Source organism: Hypomesus nipponensis, chromosome 10 (genome assembly GCF_054491055.1).
Source record: "Hypomesus nipponensis isolate SF chromosome 10, ASM5449105v1, whole genome shotgun sequence".
NCBI classification, from domain to species: Eukaryota; Metazoa; Chordata; class Actinopteri; order Osmeriformes; family Osmeridae; genus Hypomesus; species Hypomesus nipponensis.
Window position 1 is genome coordinate 6,346,831 of NC_140370.1, and position 16,963 is coordinate 6,363,793.

At 46.6% G+C, this 16,963-nt stretch overlaps 3 protein-coding genes across 3 annotated transcripts; 1 reads left to right on the top strand and 2 right to left on the bottom strand.

The window, feature by feature from the left end:
- Positions 1 to 420: 420 nt before the first annotated feature.
- On the top strand, positions 421 to 932 carry LOC146271080 (relaxin-like). Its single transcript, XM_084708381.1, has 2 exons — positions 421 to 598; positions 805 to 932. The coding sequence occupies exons 1-2, from the start codon at positions 421 to 423 to the stop codon at positions 930 to 932; spliced, it is 306 nt and encodes a 101-aa protein (XP_084564507.1).
- A 121-nt stretch (positions 933 to 1,053) lies between these two features.
- dynlt5 (dynein light chain Tctex-type family member 5) lies at positions 1,054 to 3,017 on the bottom strand. The gene is made up of 5 exons (XM_084708043.1): positions 2,973 to 3,017; positions 2,477 to 2,672; positions 2,241 to 2,332; positions 2,003 to 2,127; positions 1,054 to 1,923 (listed from the first exon to the last, which is right to left on the bottom strand). Exons 2-5 carry the CDS (start codon positions 2,587 to 2,589, stop codon positions 1,720 to 1,722), a joined length of 534 nt encoding a protein of 177 aa, XP_084564169.1. The 5' UTR covers positions 2,590 to 2,672; positions 2,973 to 3,017; the 3' UTR covers positions 1,054 to 1,719.
- A 231-nt stretch (positions 3,018 to 3,248) lies between these two features.
- On the bottom strand, positions 3,249 to 16,703 carry LOC146271082 (SH3-containing GRB2-like protein 3-interacting protein 1). The gene is made up of 23 exons (XM_084708448.1): positions 16,635 to 16,703; positions 14,176 to 14,239; positions 13,847 to 13,871; positions 13,549 to 13,605; positions 13,120 to 13,177; positions 12,150 to 12,325; positions 11,945 to 11,956; positions 11,361 to 11,372; positions 11,193 to 11,217; positions 11,027 to 11,090; positions 10,780 to 10,856; positions 10,594 to 10,677; positions 10,404 to 10,466; positions 9,538 to 10,311; positions 9,325 to 9,446; positions 8,965 to 9,115; positions 7,920 to 8,031; positions 7,551 to 7,706; positions 6,718 to 6,850; positions 6,231 to 6,433; positions 5,859 to 5,923; positions 5,583 to 5,747; positions 3,249 to 5,305 (listed from the first exon to the last, which is right to left on the bottom strand). Exons 1-23 carry the CDS (start codon positions 16,642 to 16,644, stop codon positions 5,283 to 5,285), a joined length of 2,631 nt encoding a protein of 876 aa, XP_084564574.1. The 5' UTR covers positions 16,645 to 16,703; the 3' UTR covers positions 3,249 to 5,282.
- Positions 16,704 to 16,963: the final 260 nt, after the last annotated feature.

A 16,963-nucleotide genomic window follows, 5' to 3' on the forward strand; every position in this document is an offset into this window, starting at 1 on the left:
TGGAAAGCCATTGCCTTAATCTGTTTCATGATGTCAAGTAACTGGATACCTCTCAAGAACCCTCATTAGAAATCACTTTGCTACGGTACAGCTATAAACCCCATAAAAGAGCAGTAACAGCAATGCCCCTCTTTAACATTTAAGAGAATGGATACCAATTCAGTTAAATGCTACATTCTCACATCTCCTAAACGACCTAAATCTCATCCGCTGTCAAATACAAATGATGATCACCAGAGTGAATTCGCGTCACTGCCACGGAAATTACATGGATCTCTTCCGAGACCTCTGGAGAAGAGTGACATAACAGGGGCCTGCTACATAAAGAGGCCCAGGTGTTTTTTCAGAAGACAACAGAAGAACCAGGGAGTGACTGCGTGAGATTTGAGTGAATCTTTCTGATAGCACCTCCAAGCCACCATGAGAGTCCTGCTGCTGCCTCTACTGCTGCTGTGTGTGCTGGCTGTTGGCTGGGCTGAGCCCCAGGAAGGTGTGAGGGCTCTGAGGCTGTGTGGACGAGAGTTGCTGAGGGCTGTGGTGTACACCTGTGGGGGCTCCAGGTGGAGACGGTTCCCCGCTGGCGAGGACTCACCTGATGGTCAGTACCCACCTACACATGGACACGTTACACCGTTCTTACACATGGGGTGCAATATCCCACCTCCAACTGTATTACCTGTCAAATGTTACATTATTTAACGACTGTTCCACTAAATGAGGTAACTCAAAGCGTGACGAAAAGGGATTTTACTAGATTGCAAGCTTTTGATCTTTGTAATGACTACTTTAACTTTTGATGCCCAGGCAATGTGGACCAGTATGGGCTGAGCACCTGGATGGCAGAGAGGAGGAGACGAGACCTCAGTGGATCCTTGATCAAGCTGTGCTGTCAACAAGGCTGTAATAAGAGTGACCTCTCTGCCTTGTGTTGAGGATAAGACTTTTTCCCATATTTGGATGGCTTCAATGAATCAGCAAAACATCATGACAGTGGCAATGCCTTTTCCTTCACAGAACATATGTACAATAAATCATCAATACAATTCTGTACTGATCTCTCTTTTTATTTTCATTTTAAGGAGCAAGTCCCAAACTTAAACCAATGACAACATTTTCTCAGTGAGAAACATTATTTCTTTCTCAAGGCATGGTTGCTGACAAACCAAACATACTTTAGTGCAAATAGAGATGACCTACCAAGACAAAAGTATGATGACAGTATACACACAGGTAAACAAGCTAGTTCTAAACAGTCATAAGGTTGCTTGGACGTAAAATGGTCTAGCATTGAGATGTACATCATTTAGTATTAGAATGTCTCGATGAAGCCAGCACCTATAAAATGTGGTCGTTTTGGACGTCATAAATATTTGAAAAAATATTTGGGAAAAAAAAGTTACACTCCATGTACACACTTTCCCCCTCTTCTTTAGGCCACCTTATCTTTATACTTTCTGAAAACAACTCTGGCTGCAGTACTAGCAAAACAACAATGTGTGGAGCCTCTCTGTAGAAACACATTCACCCAGTTCATCAGAGGGTGCCTCAATTAGAACTCTAGGAAACTACCCAAATCACCTGCATGCTGATATGTTTCAAACATGACAATAAACACATCAAATGTATCGGATTTATGAGACCCAGTATCTAAGGTTAAAGAAGGGCATGAAGCCTTTCCCAGTGTATCTGAAGCCCATGGCAGTTATCCGTGACTGTGACTCACTCAAAGTAAACAGCGTAGACATTGGCCACGGCAAAGAGAGAGCTGTTCTTGAAGGTGTGTGAGGAGAAGGTGTCGTTGGACGAGTCCCACAGACAGCGACTGCCCATGCGCACATTCTGGGCACCGAGCTGTCCGATGCTGATGAGAACGATGATCTTATAACGAGGAACCATCAGTTCCTTCACCCTGCCCTTAATCACCTGGAAAGGATAGGTAGACATGGCATTCTTAACAGCAGTGTTCTAGCTACAACGTGTGTTCCTGAGTTGAATCACGTACCTCAGATATGGTTTTTGTCATTTGCCGGCATAGGTCGGCCTCATACTTCTCCTCTTGCAAGTAGCTGGCGAGTACATCCTTCAGAATATCATTGACAGTGATGACAGGGAAGCGCCGGTAGGGTCCTAAACCGCAATGCAAAAACAAAGGAGGTCAGCCAATTACTGATGAACCACTCGGGTTACCATATGTCTATCAGGAAGTGCAGGTTAAAGGATAAAGGAAATGATTGGCTCACCCATCTGGTAAGTGTTTTCCATTTGAACAGCAGGCCTGAGGTTATCGTCATGGTGACCTGGCTCATCCATGTAAGATACAGTACTTAAGGAGCTAGAAGTCAAAATTTGTTAAATACAAATGGCATTCATAATACAACATCACTATAGACCGTGTCATGTCCTACATTACATAGTATTTTACATATAAGTACTGTACATGTTGAATATAGATAGAGGGTTGACAGGCAATACTCACTCCTTCGTCCTACCAGCTGTTTCCTTGGCTTTGACCTCATGGCTGCCAAGGGAAGACACGCTGGCTCTCTTCTTCAAGAGACGAGCTGCTTTCTCCTTAGCCAGGTCAGACATACTAACTCTAGGTTTTTAGTCTTTTCTTCATAGAATGAATTTGTTTTTTCTAGGAATGATTGAGCTATGATGTTCGTTTGTAGCTGTAAACAGACATGATTGATTACTTATTTAATAGGTTTTATGACTACTGACATTACAATGTGTGTTTATAGTTAACCTATAATATACGCAAAAGTGGCTTTTTATTTGCTGAGCTAAAATTATAGAGCCAATATCAATTACACATTGTCAACACTGAACAGATAAGTGTTTAAGAGCAAGTCCAGTCCATTATCCACAAATGAAGCCCACAGAATGTATCGATTTCCCAACGTTCTGACCCAAGTGGAGAGATTTCCAAATGAAAAACAAACCATTCTAATGGAAATCTACATTCTTACCTTTCGAATTTCATGAACCAAACAGGAAACATTCTAGCCACCCAGAGTATCGTGTTGTCTTGACAACACTCAGCTTTAGGGGAGGAGTTTTCCATTCAAGCACTAGAAAAGTTTTAAAGGGACCTGTCACTAAATTCATTAAAAACATCCGTCTAGTCCGCTTGTGAGCACGATGACAACTCAGTAGAAACTCCAACGACCTCCGGGTAGGCCTAATACACACTCTGCAGATAGATCCGCAATGCACAACAAATTGAGTCACATTTCAATACCCAATATTCTTCAGGTCTTTATTACCAAGTAAAACAGATAATACATGATATTCATTTTTATATAATTACTCTTAAAATCTTTGGATGGGAAATGTACATGAAATGTTTGCATATTTAGTGTCCGGCGCAGTGTCCAATGAATACATTACAGACAGAACAGTATTATTATAGAAAAATAAAACGAACGTACAGAAAGAATGTAATTATGTCACTAGAAATATGCAAATCCATAAGGCAAATTAACGTAGCTAAGCACTAGGCCTATATAAATTGCTGCAATTATGATTACCGCTTGTGTGATCAAAATGAAGGGAAATTATATTGTAAGCCTACTTGAAGGCTTAAAATAAAGAAAAAAAAATAACAAACAGCCGTTTATTTATTATTTTTCTTTATTTTGTACTTTTACTAAAACGAGTTTGACTTAAATAACGTGAATATTGTGATGCAACCAGGACGCTTCAAAACATTCTATAAAATGTAATGTTCAAAACACACGGCGTGGATGGCATCAAACTTAGGAAGCAATTACTGATGCCATAAAAATGTTCGTGTGTAGCCTATGTCGGGAAAGAGAGGATGACGTTGACTGTAATCTATCAAGGTGGTGCAATACTTGGGAAACATGCTAAAGGTAGGCTAGTGTCAGTTCTCAGGTGCAACCACAATGTAGAACGTGGAATTTACAGCAAGTGAAGTTCTCTACTCCTCGTCACAGACTATGACTCATGTTTAATATTTTGCTTTCCATATCGTTTTTATCTTAACATCCTAAAATGAAACGGATTTGCACTGGAGTACAGAATAAAGTTGGGGTGATGATGATTAACGGTTTAAGTGATGCAAATTACATGCGCCATATTTTACTTATTTTTTAAATCATGGACATGTCACAGTAATTTCCACGCGGAAAAAAACATGAATTATTGTCTAAAAAGTGCTGCAATGTTCCATTTAAGGTCTAACAACACCAATGTATTCTTAAACAATACACATACACTCATATTTCCAAACATATATCAGATCAGGAAACGTCTTTCGTATTTACAATTTTTACATACCGATTTTAAATATTGCTTTTAGAAAATGATAAAACATCTATTTACTCCACATGGTGGAAAAACAAGAAATTTAAATAATAAAGGGGACATACATCACATGGTATTGTATTCTCAATAAACAGTTATTGGAGGTTTCTATGATATTCTACGATATTAACCTGTTTTGTAGTAGTCAACACACATTAGGTGCGTTCGACGTCATGCTGCGCCGGCGGCGCCGACAGTCGGCTGCAGTCGGCTGCAGTCGGCTGCCTTGAAGCTGAGAATGCCATTGGCTGCTTCAAGTCAGCCGGGCTGCAGGCGGCTGCAGGCGACACCGGCGCTGCATGAAGTCGAACGCACCTATTAACTCCTTGTTCCTGCTAGAAAAGGCAGCCATATTGTTTACTCCGTAATTGGGAAAACACCACTAATTTGTCATGACCTTACATCAGGTGCTGGTTGATGAATGTGTCAACAAGATCAAATAGAAAAAACGCTGAATAATGTCATCCATCAAAATGTTACACTAACTTGGCTCAGGAAAGGAATTACCTTTATTCTCAATTTAGACAAATGTGACATTAATTACAGTATTTTTCTGCTAAGAATATTTTTTTATAACTTTCTATTTATAAACTTCTCTCAAATAAGGCTGGGTCACTGTATGGACTCATGAAGGATGAGTAACTATGCTAATTGGGGTTAAATGTGCTTTGTGATTTGCCTCCAAAACCCAGTGGCTGCAACAACAAAAACTGGTACTATTTGCATAAACTCAGCAGTGACACTACTGAATAAAATGTGTTTTACAGTAAAATTATACCCTGGAGTGTTGACTACATCCTGGTTTAGTCCAACATGCATCATCATAACAGAAGTGAAAGAAGTCCCAGAAGTTTCTCTGTTGATGCCATGTTTTAAGTGTGCGATCCATTCCCCGTCTCTTATTCTCACAATCCATTGTTCCATTTTAGCTTCTTTTACAACAGTGTGGACTAATTGTCGGCCAAATACTTCCCTGCAAAGGCCACAAGCAGAGAGAACTCAGTCAGGCCATTCAGTGGATGAACTGCAGTGAACAAATGGTTGGATTCTCAAACCCTGAGTGCCAGTCTCTTTCTGCTCATAGAAAAATTCAAAACCATGTTGAACAATGGAACGTTGGAGCATGTTTGAAGGCAGAAAAAGTCGGGTACCCAGGTTCAGTCCCATGTCTTCTGTGGTTCAACGCTCTATGGAGTGTTTTAATGATGCAGCCCACAAAGTGTTACGTTAACTCTGGCATATGAACTGACCTGCGGCGAACCTCTTCTTGACGAGGGAAAGCCTATAGCCAGTCCCCACCAGCTGGATGTCACAGCCAGAGAGAGTGCTGCCCTCACTGGTGAACTGCACTGCCAACTGGGAAGGTTTACTAGGACCATCCGTCAACTGGAACCTCCCCAGTAAGGCCCCCACGCCTGGAGGGGGATTGAGATGAAGGATGAGGCATGAAGATGGGGATGCTGACAACGCTGAACAACAGTAGAACAAGAGAAGGGAGGTCTAAGAAGGAAGAGGATGACACTTGCCTCCATTTTCCGACCGCTGGGAAAGGCTGTGGATCTTCCATAGCATGGTCTGATGCTCCGGGTTCCTGTGGCAGGAAAATAACACCCAGTCAGGAAATGTTGTGAGAGACCAGGAAAGCATTTCGAAAAACCCCTACAATGATGTTTGTGCTAGAGCAAGACTGGTATCGATTTTTTGGGGGTCCGTTATAGATAGGGGTTACAATATATATATATATATATATAAGCTCAGAGTCAGTTTCGGCTGATAATATCTCCCAACAGATGATTGGTTTGTAATTTGCACAATTATTAGATTATTACATTTATTAGAGCAGCATTTGAACCAATCAGCCTTGATTGGCTCACACCAGGATCTGAAACCTTACTTACCAGATGGCTGGGGGGATCATGGCTTGAAGTTTGGCAACTCCCCCGTCCACGGGAACCAGGAAATTGATGTCGTGGAGCGGCGCGGGGGTGGCCATGGCCTCAGTGTTGTATTTGTAGTCTATCCTGAGGTCAGTGCTGGTGGCGTCACCTCGCCAACTCACTGCCACGTTCAGAGGAGTGGACTGGATCCCATCTGATGACACCTGGGACAGATGTAGGACTGTTGATCTAGGACTGTAATATTGTAATCCACTGTATTCTGTCATCCCATTCATATAAATCCCAATCCCATCTTCACCAGAGGCTTTTTTTTGCCTCTTGACATGTCTGTTATGTACCATAAAAATTATTTTTGATGCCAAATCTTTTTAATAAATAAAAAGATAGAGATACAATGGGACATTTCAAAGAAAAAGTTCTGTGCCAAATAAACACATGATGCACTATCATTTTTATGAATATGATGATGCAATGGTGATCCTCTCACTTGATACTTGATCATGTCCACGTTGTAGTAGGTGGCTTGAGGCTTCTGGTCAGCCACTCTCCTCAGATGACTCATCAGGTTTGGCATGTTCACCCAGAATTCCTTGGTGTCCACATCTGGCATAGTGGTATCGCTATAACACCATCAAAAGCAAGTCAGATGACATCCTAAAAGAATAACCATGAATAATCCAATATAATCAAAGTGGACTTAAAGCTCAGATCACTGGGGGGATAGTCAAGCCATCAAGTAGTCAGCATGGAAACCTTTTGGAAACCATGACACCTTTTCAGGCATCACTACATTTACATTTAGTCATTTAGCAGACACTCTTATCCAGAGCGACTTACAGTAAATACAGCGACAGTCCCTGAGGCAAGTAGGATGAAATGCCTTGCCCAAGGACAAAACATAATTCTGCGCGGCCAGGTATCAAACCGGAAACCTTCTCATTACAAGCTTGATTCCCTAACCGCTCAGCCACCTGACTCCCCTCACAGAAACACTGTGGCTCAGTCTCACTACACACATTTACTTAACATTTACATTTATTAATTTACAGACGTTTTTATCCAAAGCGACTTCCAAGAGAGAGCTTTACAAAAGTGCACAGGTCAATGATCATAAACAACGAGATAGACCCAAAAACATTGTGGCTTGCCAAAGCATGAAGCATACATTGTGAAAAGCAAATAAGTGCCAATGGGAAGAACCATAAGAGCACGTAGTTAACACACGGCACCCTACATCTAGAACACAGCCAAGAATGAGATCCAAACCCTGGCCATGACGAGGACCACATGAGTCAGTGTGTTCTGTGACGGCCTCCTCACCAGCACAGTAGTTGCGGATTGGGTAGCACCTGCTCCAGACGGCTATAGTTGCTAACGCTAAAGGTCAGGATGGGCTGAGATGGGTGGCTGGCAAAGTGTCTGGTGATGCCTGCTGGGAAGGAGAGGACCATCTCCCCGGTGATCTTCACCACACACCTGCAGCAAGAAGAGAGAAGACACGCCATCAGTCTCAATACTCACATCAACTTATGTTAGTTTGTGTTAAGTTGGCAAATGTGACTAAGTATTTGCATGAACAAGTGTTACGACGCAAAGTGTTACGTTACCAAGGGTTGTGTTACAAAGTGTTATGTTTGTACATTTTCAGTCAGTCAGGGTGTTCTGTCTGCAAGGTGCATGCTGTCTAACCTGCTGGGGTCAGCTCCTTTGAAATAGGCGTTGATGGTCTCTGTGAAAGCAGCTGCCACAGGCAGGGTGTCCTGGGATCCCATAGTGAGCGGACTGGGTCCTCTGGAGCACCCTAACACACACACATTCACACACACAGTGGATTAACAACCTCACTCTTTCACTTTCATCTACATCAAATACACCTGGCTACTGGATCTTGTCCCACATAGAAGCCATACTTCCTAGAGGGAGGAAGGTATGAAGATGGGAAGGACCTAGATGGAGAGGATGTAGGAAATTCTGATGATTAGCAGGAATTAGGGAGTATCTCGTGGGCGAGGGTAGCGATGTACACCGGGAGGACAGGAACATGGGGCAGGGTCATGCAAGGTTGAGCAAGTGCACTGGTGCGACTCACCTTCAAAGGACAAATAAAACCTGCCATGGTCAAACCATACCAGGGAAGGGTGCGGGCCCTCTGAGTGGGGGAGGGGGGGGTGACAGAGAGAGGGACACAAGACGGACAGATGGATGGATGGACAGGGGGAGAGAAGGACAGCAGGATGAGTTAACAGACAGTTAGGCCCATCACATGATGGTGGAGGTGAAGCTGGGCCAATGATGGGTAAAGACGAGAGATGGACATGATGGGATTGGCCCGTTTGAAAGCACGACATGAATGCTAGTCTGTGAGCCGTGTTGTTATTTGCTACGAGGGCCATTAGGCATGTCATCGGCGAAACGAACCACGTCAACGTTTCAAGGTCATCACAAAGTGATCAGGCAGGCTGAAAGGTTGATACAGCAGCACCTGGGTGTGTGTATGTTTATGTGTGTGTGTGTGAGGGGTGTCAGATGGCTGAGCGGTGAGGGAGTCGGGCTAGTAATCAGAAGGTTGCCGAATCAATTCCCCGCTGCGCCAAATGATGTGTGTCCTTGGGCAAGGCACTTCACCCTACTTGCCTCGGGGGGGAACGTCCTTGTACATACTGTAAGTTGCTCTGGATAAGAGCGTCTGCTAAATGACTAAATGTACATGCAAATGCTATGTGTGTATTCTCACCTGTGGCGGATAAGTTGAGGTCCCTCCCCAGAGTGGGGGTGGAGGCTGCGCTCACAGAGGTGAAGGAGGAGATGGAGGAGGAGCTCTCTGCCCTGGCCAGCGGGGCAACGGGCGGGGGGCTGCCGGAGACCGGAGGACTGAAGGGCCGAGTCTGTGGAAGCCAAGAGGACCCCCACGACCCCCTTGAGAATTTGACTGCGGTGACATACCCAGGACTAAGCCACTCTCAAGAACTGTGGCAGAAAAAGCTGGCCTGGTTCCATCAGCACACTTAAATACAACTCACAACTCACAAGAAAGTTGTAATCAGATCATTGTGTGTCTAGCCTGTGTGTGTTGGGATTCAGGAAAGGTCCATACCAGGTCACCAAAGGGTTTCCCAGGCGGCAGTTTGGGCCGAGAGGAGGGTCTTGGAGGGGGAGGAGGAGGGACTGGACTGCCACCCGAGAGGGGCGTAACAGGACGAGCTGGAGAGGAGGGGCCTGGGAAAATAACAGAGGAAGGTCAGACATGATTCCATGGGTCCCAAAATGCTTGTGCAGCGCAGCGTACATGGACTGTCGCGTTGCTCACCGCTGCCAGAGTAGGGTCCGGGTGAGGAGACGATAGACCTGTAGGTTGCTGGAGGGAGGGGGGGAGGGGTGCCCCGGAAGCCGGGGGTTAGCTCCCTGGGTGAGGCCATGAAGTCAGGCAGCTCCTCCCTCAGGTAAGCTCCCTCCGGGGTTCTCTTCCCCCCGGTGGCCCCCAGGACCAGGGGTGGAGGGATGCCTGCCCTGGGGGAGCGCTCTGCAGGCAGGGGAGGCACGGGGCTGGTGGGGGCAGGGGAGGACATGTACTGAGACAGCTCCAGTGCCTCTAGGTCAGCCGCGTACAGATCTTGCAGCTCCCGGTCCAGGCAGGAGGGCAGGGAGTCTGGCGGGGAGAAATCTGGTGGCAGGGGGGGTGCCGGCTCATCGGGAGGTGGTCCGAGGACAATGGAGGGGGGCGAGTCTGGGGGAGAGAAGGGTGGCAAGGAGGAGGGGGAGAACGCGGGTGGGGAAGGAGGGGGCTCGTCTGGCGGGGGTCCAGGGGAGAGGCAGGGGGAGGAGGGGGAGGATGCGGAGGAGGGGGTGTCTGGTGGAGGGGAGGAGGGGGGTGGGGGAGGGGCGGGTTCATCTGGAGGGGGCGGCCTCTCGCTGAAGCTGACCCATCTGGGTGACGCTCTGTCCTCACTGGTTCGCAGGTTGTCCACCGGGCCAAACACATCGTCCAGGTCAGGCACCGGGGAGCCTCTGTAGGAAGCCGGTGATTGGATGTTGAGATAGATGGGAGCAGGGCTTCGGAGAGCTCTGCCATTGGGTAGATCGGCTGTGAGGAGTCAGGAAGGTGGTTTATCAAAATGACATTCAAAACATGAAGCACACAAAATAAATGCCAAGGCACATTGGTTGATTAGTTACCAGAAGATTCTGAGGAGTACCCATGACTACTTGGGATTTTCTTGGGAGGAAGTGGAGGAGGAGCTGCAAAGAGAAGTGTCTTAGCTGCTGTAAGTTCACTCACCCCTACATAATTCAATTGTGTATATTAGGACACAAACGGTATCCACGGAATGAAAAGGCATTGTTTCTTCATGTGAACTTGAGTTACCTCCTGTCGGAAAGCCCCTGGACAGAGGGGAGTCTGGCTGGGGTCTGGAGTCACTCCATGCTTCCGATGACTCCTTAGGGACCACTACCATGGGACAAACCACAGGGACAGGCGATGAATGGAGAAATGAATGACACACACACACACCCACATGCAAAGACAAATGTATTTCTATCTGTGAGATACCGTCATATCTTTGTATGCTGTGCGTAGTCTCAGGAGGAGGACCAAAGAAAGCTGAAGGATTCTGGGATACTCTGTCACTGCAAGGGAGATTCACACATAAAACACACATAAACATACAAATATCAGCATGACAGTTATCAGTTCGAAAATAAATCCATCTGGAATCGGACTGATAATCAATTTCTCAACTAGCTGGAGATCACAAAGGAGTCATTTGTTCCTGATAGAATGTACTCTGAAGTCTGACCTTGGTGTTTCGGGGGCGGGGCTTGGCGTTGGAGTCGAGCGTCTGGGTCTGGCGATCTCCTCACCTGCGGAGAACATTCAGGCTCACACATCAGACTGGGCAAAGTCACAATGCAACTCAACGTATCCAAGCACAGCTGAATATAGCCACAAAATAGTGTACTTACAAGACAGGTGTCTCTTTATCGGTCCCTGAAACCAAATGAAAACATTTTCGGCATAAATTAAACACAATCATAAACACATCCTATCAACCTGTGTAGACACAAGCAAAGCCAAGCATGTTTCACTCTGGTAAGGCAAGTTCTGCATGAAGCCAGCAGGGGGCGACTCACCGGACTGCGTCTCTGAGACCAGCAAAAAGGAAGAGAGAACACACCTGGTCAGAGAGTGAGTGACAGATCAGTCAAATGGACCCAAACTAAAAACAAACCCGTCCTTACTGAACTCCTGGGAGGACAAGCCTATATGATGCAGCGACAGACTTAACACCTCACAGTATCAGCCTGGCCAGCTCCCCCTTCTCAGTGTTACCACACATGGAATCTGGTTAAAAATGTTTTAAAAACCTGCAGCTGGAACACAGCTAAATCACCAGGCTGGGAAACAGGTGTTATGTTTGCTACAGCTCGGATTCAGCTGCACATTTTGTAACGAGCGAGTTTCAAGTAAGGCTTGAACAAAAAGTGAAGTTCGAACAGGGAAGGGGTTCTTTGGAAGTGTTTCGAAGGATGTGAAGGCTGAATGCAGAATGATGGAGGGACTATGGGACAACATGCACAGAGGGGGACAGATATACAATGCAACACCCCCAAATGAGGTATTTGTAAACCGCCAAGGTAGGTAAACAGAGCGACTTCATGCAATGCTCTCTCAAGATCTGGGCCAGTGAGATGAGAGATAATAAAAAAGGACTTACCGGACTTCTCCTCTACCCGGGGAAAACATGGCAGCGACAGAGAGACATAAAGACAAAGAAGAGAGAAAAAGAGAGAGAGAACCAATGAGATGTGAGCCCGATTTCTGGTTCCACTGACGACGACAGCTTCAAGACTCCAAACGCTGCACTGGTACGCGCTAGACAGGCGCCTGGTGGGGACGGATGGCAGACGGGGCGTTCTCACCAGCGAGGGGGAGAGAGCCAGGCCTCCCACCGAGGCCTTCAGCTCGTCCATGGAGGGGACGGAGCACCTGCCGCTGTCCGAGGGCAGGGGCTTGATCTTGATCTTGAACTTCTTCTTGCTGTCCTCCTCGTCCTCCGATTCGCTGGAGGAGAAGAACTGCTTGCCTTTGGGAGCTGGTGAGGTCTGGTCAAGGACAAGCCACTTTTCTCTCAACGTTTACTCAATGAGGCGTTCGCTATACGCAGGGTATTTCTGTCAGAGGCGTAAGATGCCAGCTTTGCCCTGCCTTGATGTGAAGAGATGATGTACCTTAAGCAAGCTACACTTAAAGAACATGGACATGACAGAAGGACTGGAACCTGTGTGGTTGTCGAACACGCTGCGCCGTCTGTAACAGACACCTCCACGTCCTCTCTGATATCCCTTACTGCTCCACCTTAAGGTTCTCTGTCCCTAACGACAGTTCTCAGGTCCGATTACACAAACACAAAACCTTTCGGCAGCACAGGTCGATGTGCTAAGCCTTCGCCCTGACAGCCATTCTAGCTCTACAACATGTCTATGTTCTATGTAGAGAAATACCTTCTGACTTTGAGCTAGTTTTAGAGGTGACTTCAATTGGAGTCCAATTCTACCTCCTATCCTCTGGCACTGTTGCATCCAGCAGTCAAGTTTTCATTCCATGTGTACCAGAGAGAGAGAGGGCAAGAGAGAGAGCGAGAGAAAGAGAGAGAGAGAGAGAGAGAGAGAGAGAGAGAGAGAGAGAGAGAGAGAGAAAGGGAGAGAGAGAGAGAGAGAGAGAGAGAGAGAGAGAGAGAGAGAGAGAGAAAGAAAGGGAGAGAGAGATGAGGGTCTATTGATTTGGCCTATTTAACACTGAGAAGCACTCGTCCAACATTTCGCCCAGTTAAACAGGTCAATAGTGCAGGCAGTGTCCCCAGTGACCTTCTGCTATACTGTGGAAGGATATCTTCTCCCTCTTCCCCCGGCCGAAGACTGAAGCCCTCGTCGTCCACATCCGGGGAAGTCTGAAACAGGGAGGGAGGGGGGGGGGGGGGGGGGGGGGAGGGAGGGAGGGAGGGAGGTGGGCACACACACAGAAGGACCCATTCTCATTGGTCATGTCATGTGCACAACCAAACACTTATTTTCCTCGTGCCAACACTCTGCGCCGCCGTTCGACTCCCTCTGACTCACACGGGACAAACTGTCCCTCTCCCAAGACTCGTTACATAACCATCCTTCCCTCAGCACAGCCAGGGAAGACCTGATGAAATGTGTTGCAGGCTAAAGGACCTACAGGACCAGGCTACAGTAGATGAGGTCTCCAGAAACAGCGCCGGACAGCCCTGATCTAGGAGCATGCAGAAAGTGATGGTAGACTAGGTGAGACACTTACATAACGGCCCCAATCAATCTCGCCATTGTAGCCGTTAGCAGCCCCATTGGTCTTCTTCTGGGATGAATGAAATAACATAAAAAAGCAACTATAGGGTTATAATAGCAATATAAATGTATATCCCACAAATATTAGACATTATGATGCAGAAATGGATATACTGTATATAGTCTGGGACATTTTGGTCAGGGTATTTTTTGTAAACTAAATGACAGGAAAGGATTATCCAACATAAGAAAAGATGGTAACTATAGTAACATATTTATACATGACATTAAGTATTTATTGTTGGACTTACAGCTCCCTCTCTGCCAGGTGAACTGCTGTGTAAGGAGACAGAGCACAGATCAGTATAACACCAACATCTTGGAACAAGATCAACTGTTAGGCCAACAGCCTAAAACTGGTCAAATCAAATCAAAATGTATTTGTACAGCCCTTTTTACAAGCAATGTCACAGAGGGCTTCACATACACCCATAGAACTTCCCTAAAACTGATCTTTGGTGTCACTGAGTTTTAGGGACAGTCTTTTCGAAACATGCTTTTTGGAGGTTAAATAATGCAGCGTTTCGATAGTCGCTGGAGTCTCTAACTGCATTCATGAGGAGCGCACGAGCACACTCACGTGGGGTCGCTGTCCTTCTCCTTCCTCCGTAACCCAAAGGCCTTCCTCGTCCGTTTTTTCAGTCCTAACGAGGAATCGCACAGAGCAGGAGAGACGCTGAGTTAGAGAGAGGGACCGACCTATCACAAACAGGGGGGTTAACTGTAACACTTGGACAACATGAGGTTCTATCGTCAAGTAGGACGATGGAAGGATTCGGAGAGATTGAAGGAAGAGAGGAACAAACGAGAGCGTGTGGAAAACGTTTCTTTTGAACCAAGGTACAGATTGAAATTGCACATACAAGTATAGAGTGAAGCCTGTATGTGCCATGCCCATGTACAGATAGAGTCTGAGAACCCACCCAGGCCCACAACAAACATAATCGCCATCATCTTTTAGCAATATTAGCCAAATAAACACTGCATAGCCCACCATCCATATACAAGGATAAAGAAATGAACTGGAAAGAAGGGATCCACGAAAACACCTTGCGGAGACTGGAGGGGGATGCTTCTGCAGGAACCCTGGGCCAAAACGGATGCCAAAGCCCTCAGGGGCTGTGAGCTGGCACCGTACCACGCTGTAATCAGGGCAACGGGAAAAAACCAACACCCAGAGTGGCACAGTTTACTGAGTGTGCACAGCTTAGACCCTCTCCAGGCCCTGAATGCCTGCTGCCATCTTGGTGAGTCCCACAAAAGGTGGACCGGGTACTGGATTAACCATTACCCTCCCGAAGAAGGGAGAGGTAATGTGAGGTCTTTCTCACACTGTTGTGGAATCTCCAAAATGTTGTCTGCGCCTTCCCCGGGGAGCAGAACTGGGGATCCGCGATGCAGACGATCTCCCAGCTTAATGAGAGCTTGTGAGATATTGGCTAGCGCTGCAAGAGGTAGAGGGGATTCTGGGATGTGTCCCTCTCCCCCTAAAGACTACATGCACGCCACTGTCTCCTATATCTGACCATTTACCAGATACTACAATATAGAGAAAAGAAGTCAGACAAACAGACAGAGAGTCCTGCAATCCTGGAAATAAAACCACTCAAAACAACACATGTACCCATAATGCAGTGTAACTAGAAGCTTACACTGTCACTCCAGTAGGTCCAGAAATGTTTTTTTTTACCTCAGCTGTCCACCTGAAAAACCTTCAAATGTTGAGCCCACCCTCTAACCTTCCACCCCTCCCCACCTCCCAGCCATGACTCAGGATAACACCTACAGACTCTCACACAACCTTGCACCTTGCATTTCAATGAACTACACTATTTGCACATTCAATTCAATTCCAATTCGCAATTGCAATTCCATTTGCATGCTATTTGCATTTCTGTGGCTCTACACTCGTACTGTGCACTGTGACGACAACGTTGAATCTAATCAAATCTTTCCAAAATGTCAAGGACTCCCTGCACATAAGAGTACGACATCCACGTTGCACTGCAACAAGGTTGTTTCTGTAACCCAATTATCAAGTTTGACTGAACCAAACCCTGAGGCTCTAATTAAACACTGATTGTTGTAATTAATCCTGTTAACTTTAAGTTCTCCGTCATGGAGGGTAGGCTCCTAGTAGTAGAGTGATCAATACCAGTGATGTCACGGTAATGTCCTAACCTAGCATGACAACCATGAAACACTGTCTGCCTTTAATTAAGGTATCTCATACAGAACATGGATTGTAATAACAGTTTGACTGTAGACACCCTGCTTTTATGATCAAAAATCCATTATGAGGCAAAAAATGTACACAGTACTGTTTGTTAAAGAGGAATGTTCTAACAGCTAGCTGGAACACAGCAGAGCTCTCCGTGATGTGAAGTGGACTCGAGCTGATGTTCAAGCTGTTGTTTTGCACACAATCTGTCAGAAAGGATTGGTCACAAACCCATAAACAAGCCAATTATTGACAACTGCTTCGCATTATAGTAATCATACACCATGAAGGCCTTGCTCACTGGGAGAATTAATACAATGCATAGAGTCATGTAAAAACCTTTAAAATCATGTGTGAGGTTTGTTGATCAGGTGTGACAGTGGTCCGTGAGCAGGTTCTGTTTTGGACCTTATAGTCAAGTGGTAACCGACCTGGTGAGGCCCAGATACCATCGCAGACCCTGTCGACTTCACCCACACATGTTTAACAGTGAACCACAGCCGTGTGTAACCTTGACACCAGATTTATAGAAACACACACACTTAGGCACACACACACACACACACGGCCACCCCAGGATGTCGTCCTCATGGTGCCGCACCACAGAGAGCTTCAATCAGCTACTCACTTATCAATCCACTCACACACACTCACACACACACCGCCCCATCACGCACACATATACATACACGAAAGCCGCGTCATGCTGGAGAGGGGAAAACATCCGCCGTGCATGAGCCATTATCACAGAGCCCCAGCAGAGCCTCATACAGCACAGCAGAAGGAGCGAAGAGGAGGAAGGTGGAGGAGCAGATTACCTTCCATCATGACTGCAGCTTTTCATTCCTCTGCCCCCCCCCCCCCCCCCACGGATGGTGGGAGAGCGGATTCGGAGGAGTCTGACTGGTTAGAGGATGCCGGGGTAGGGCATAGCTCGTTTAAAGAGGTTCCCCCAGCGAAGCGGAAACGTCGGCTCCCTCCAGCCCTAGAGCCCAGCTTCCAGACACCAGCGCAGGGCGGGAGGGGGGGTGGAGGCAGGCAGGCAGGACGCGGCTGGGACACGGGGCCCAGGGAGGCTGCAGCGGATCGGGGGAAGGGCCTTGTGCGCGTTAGGCCCCGGACGCCCGAGCAGCATCGACACACGCCA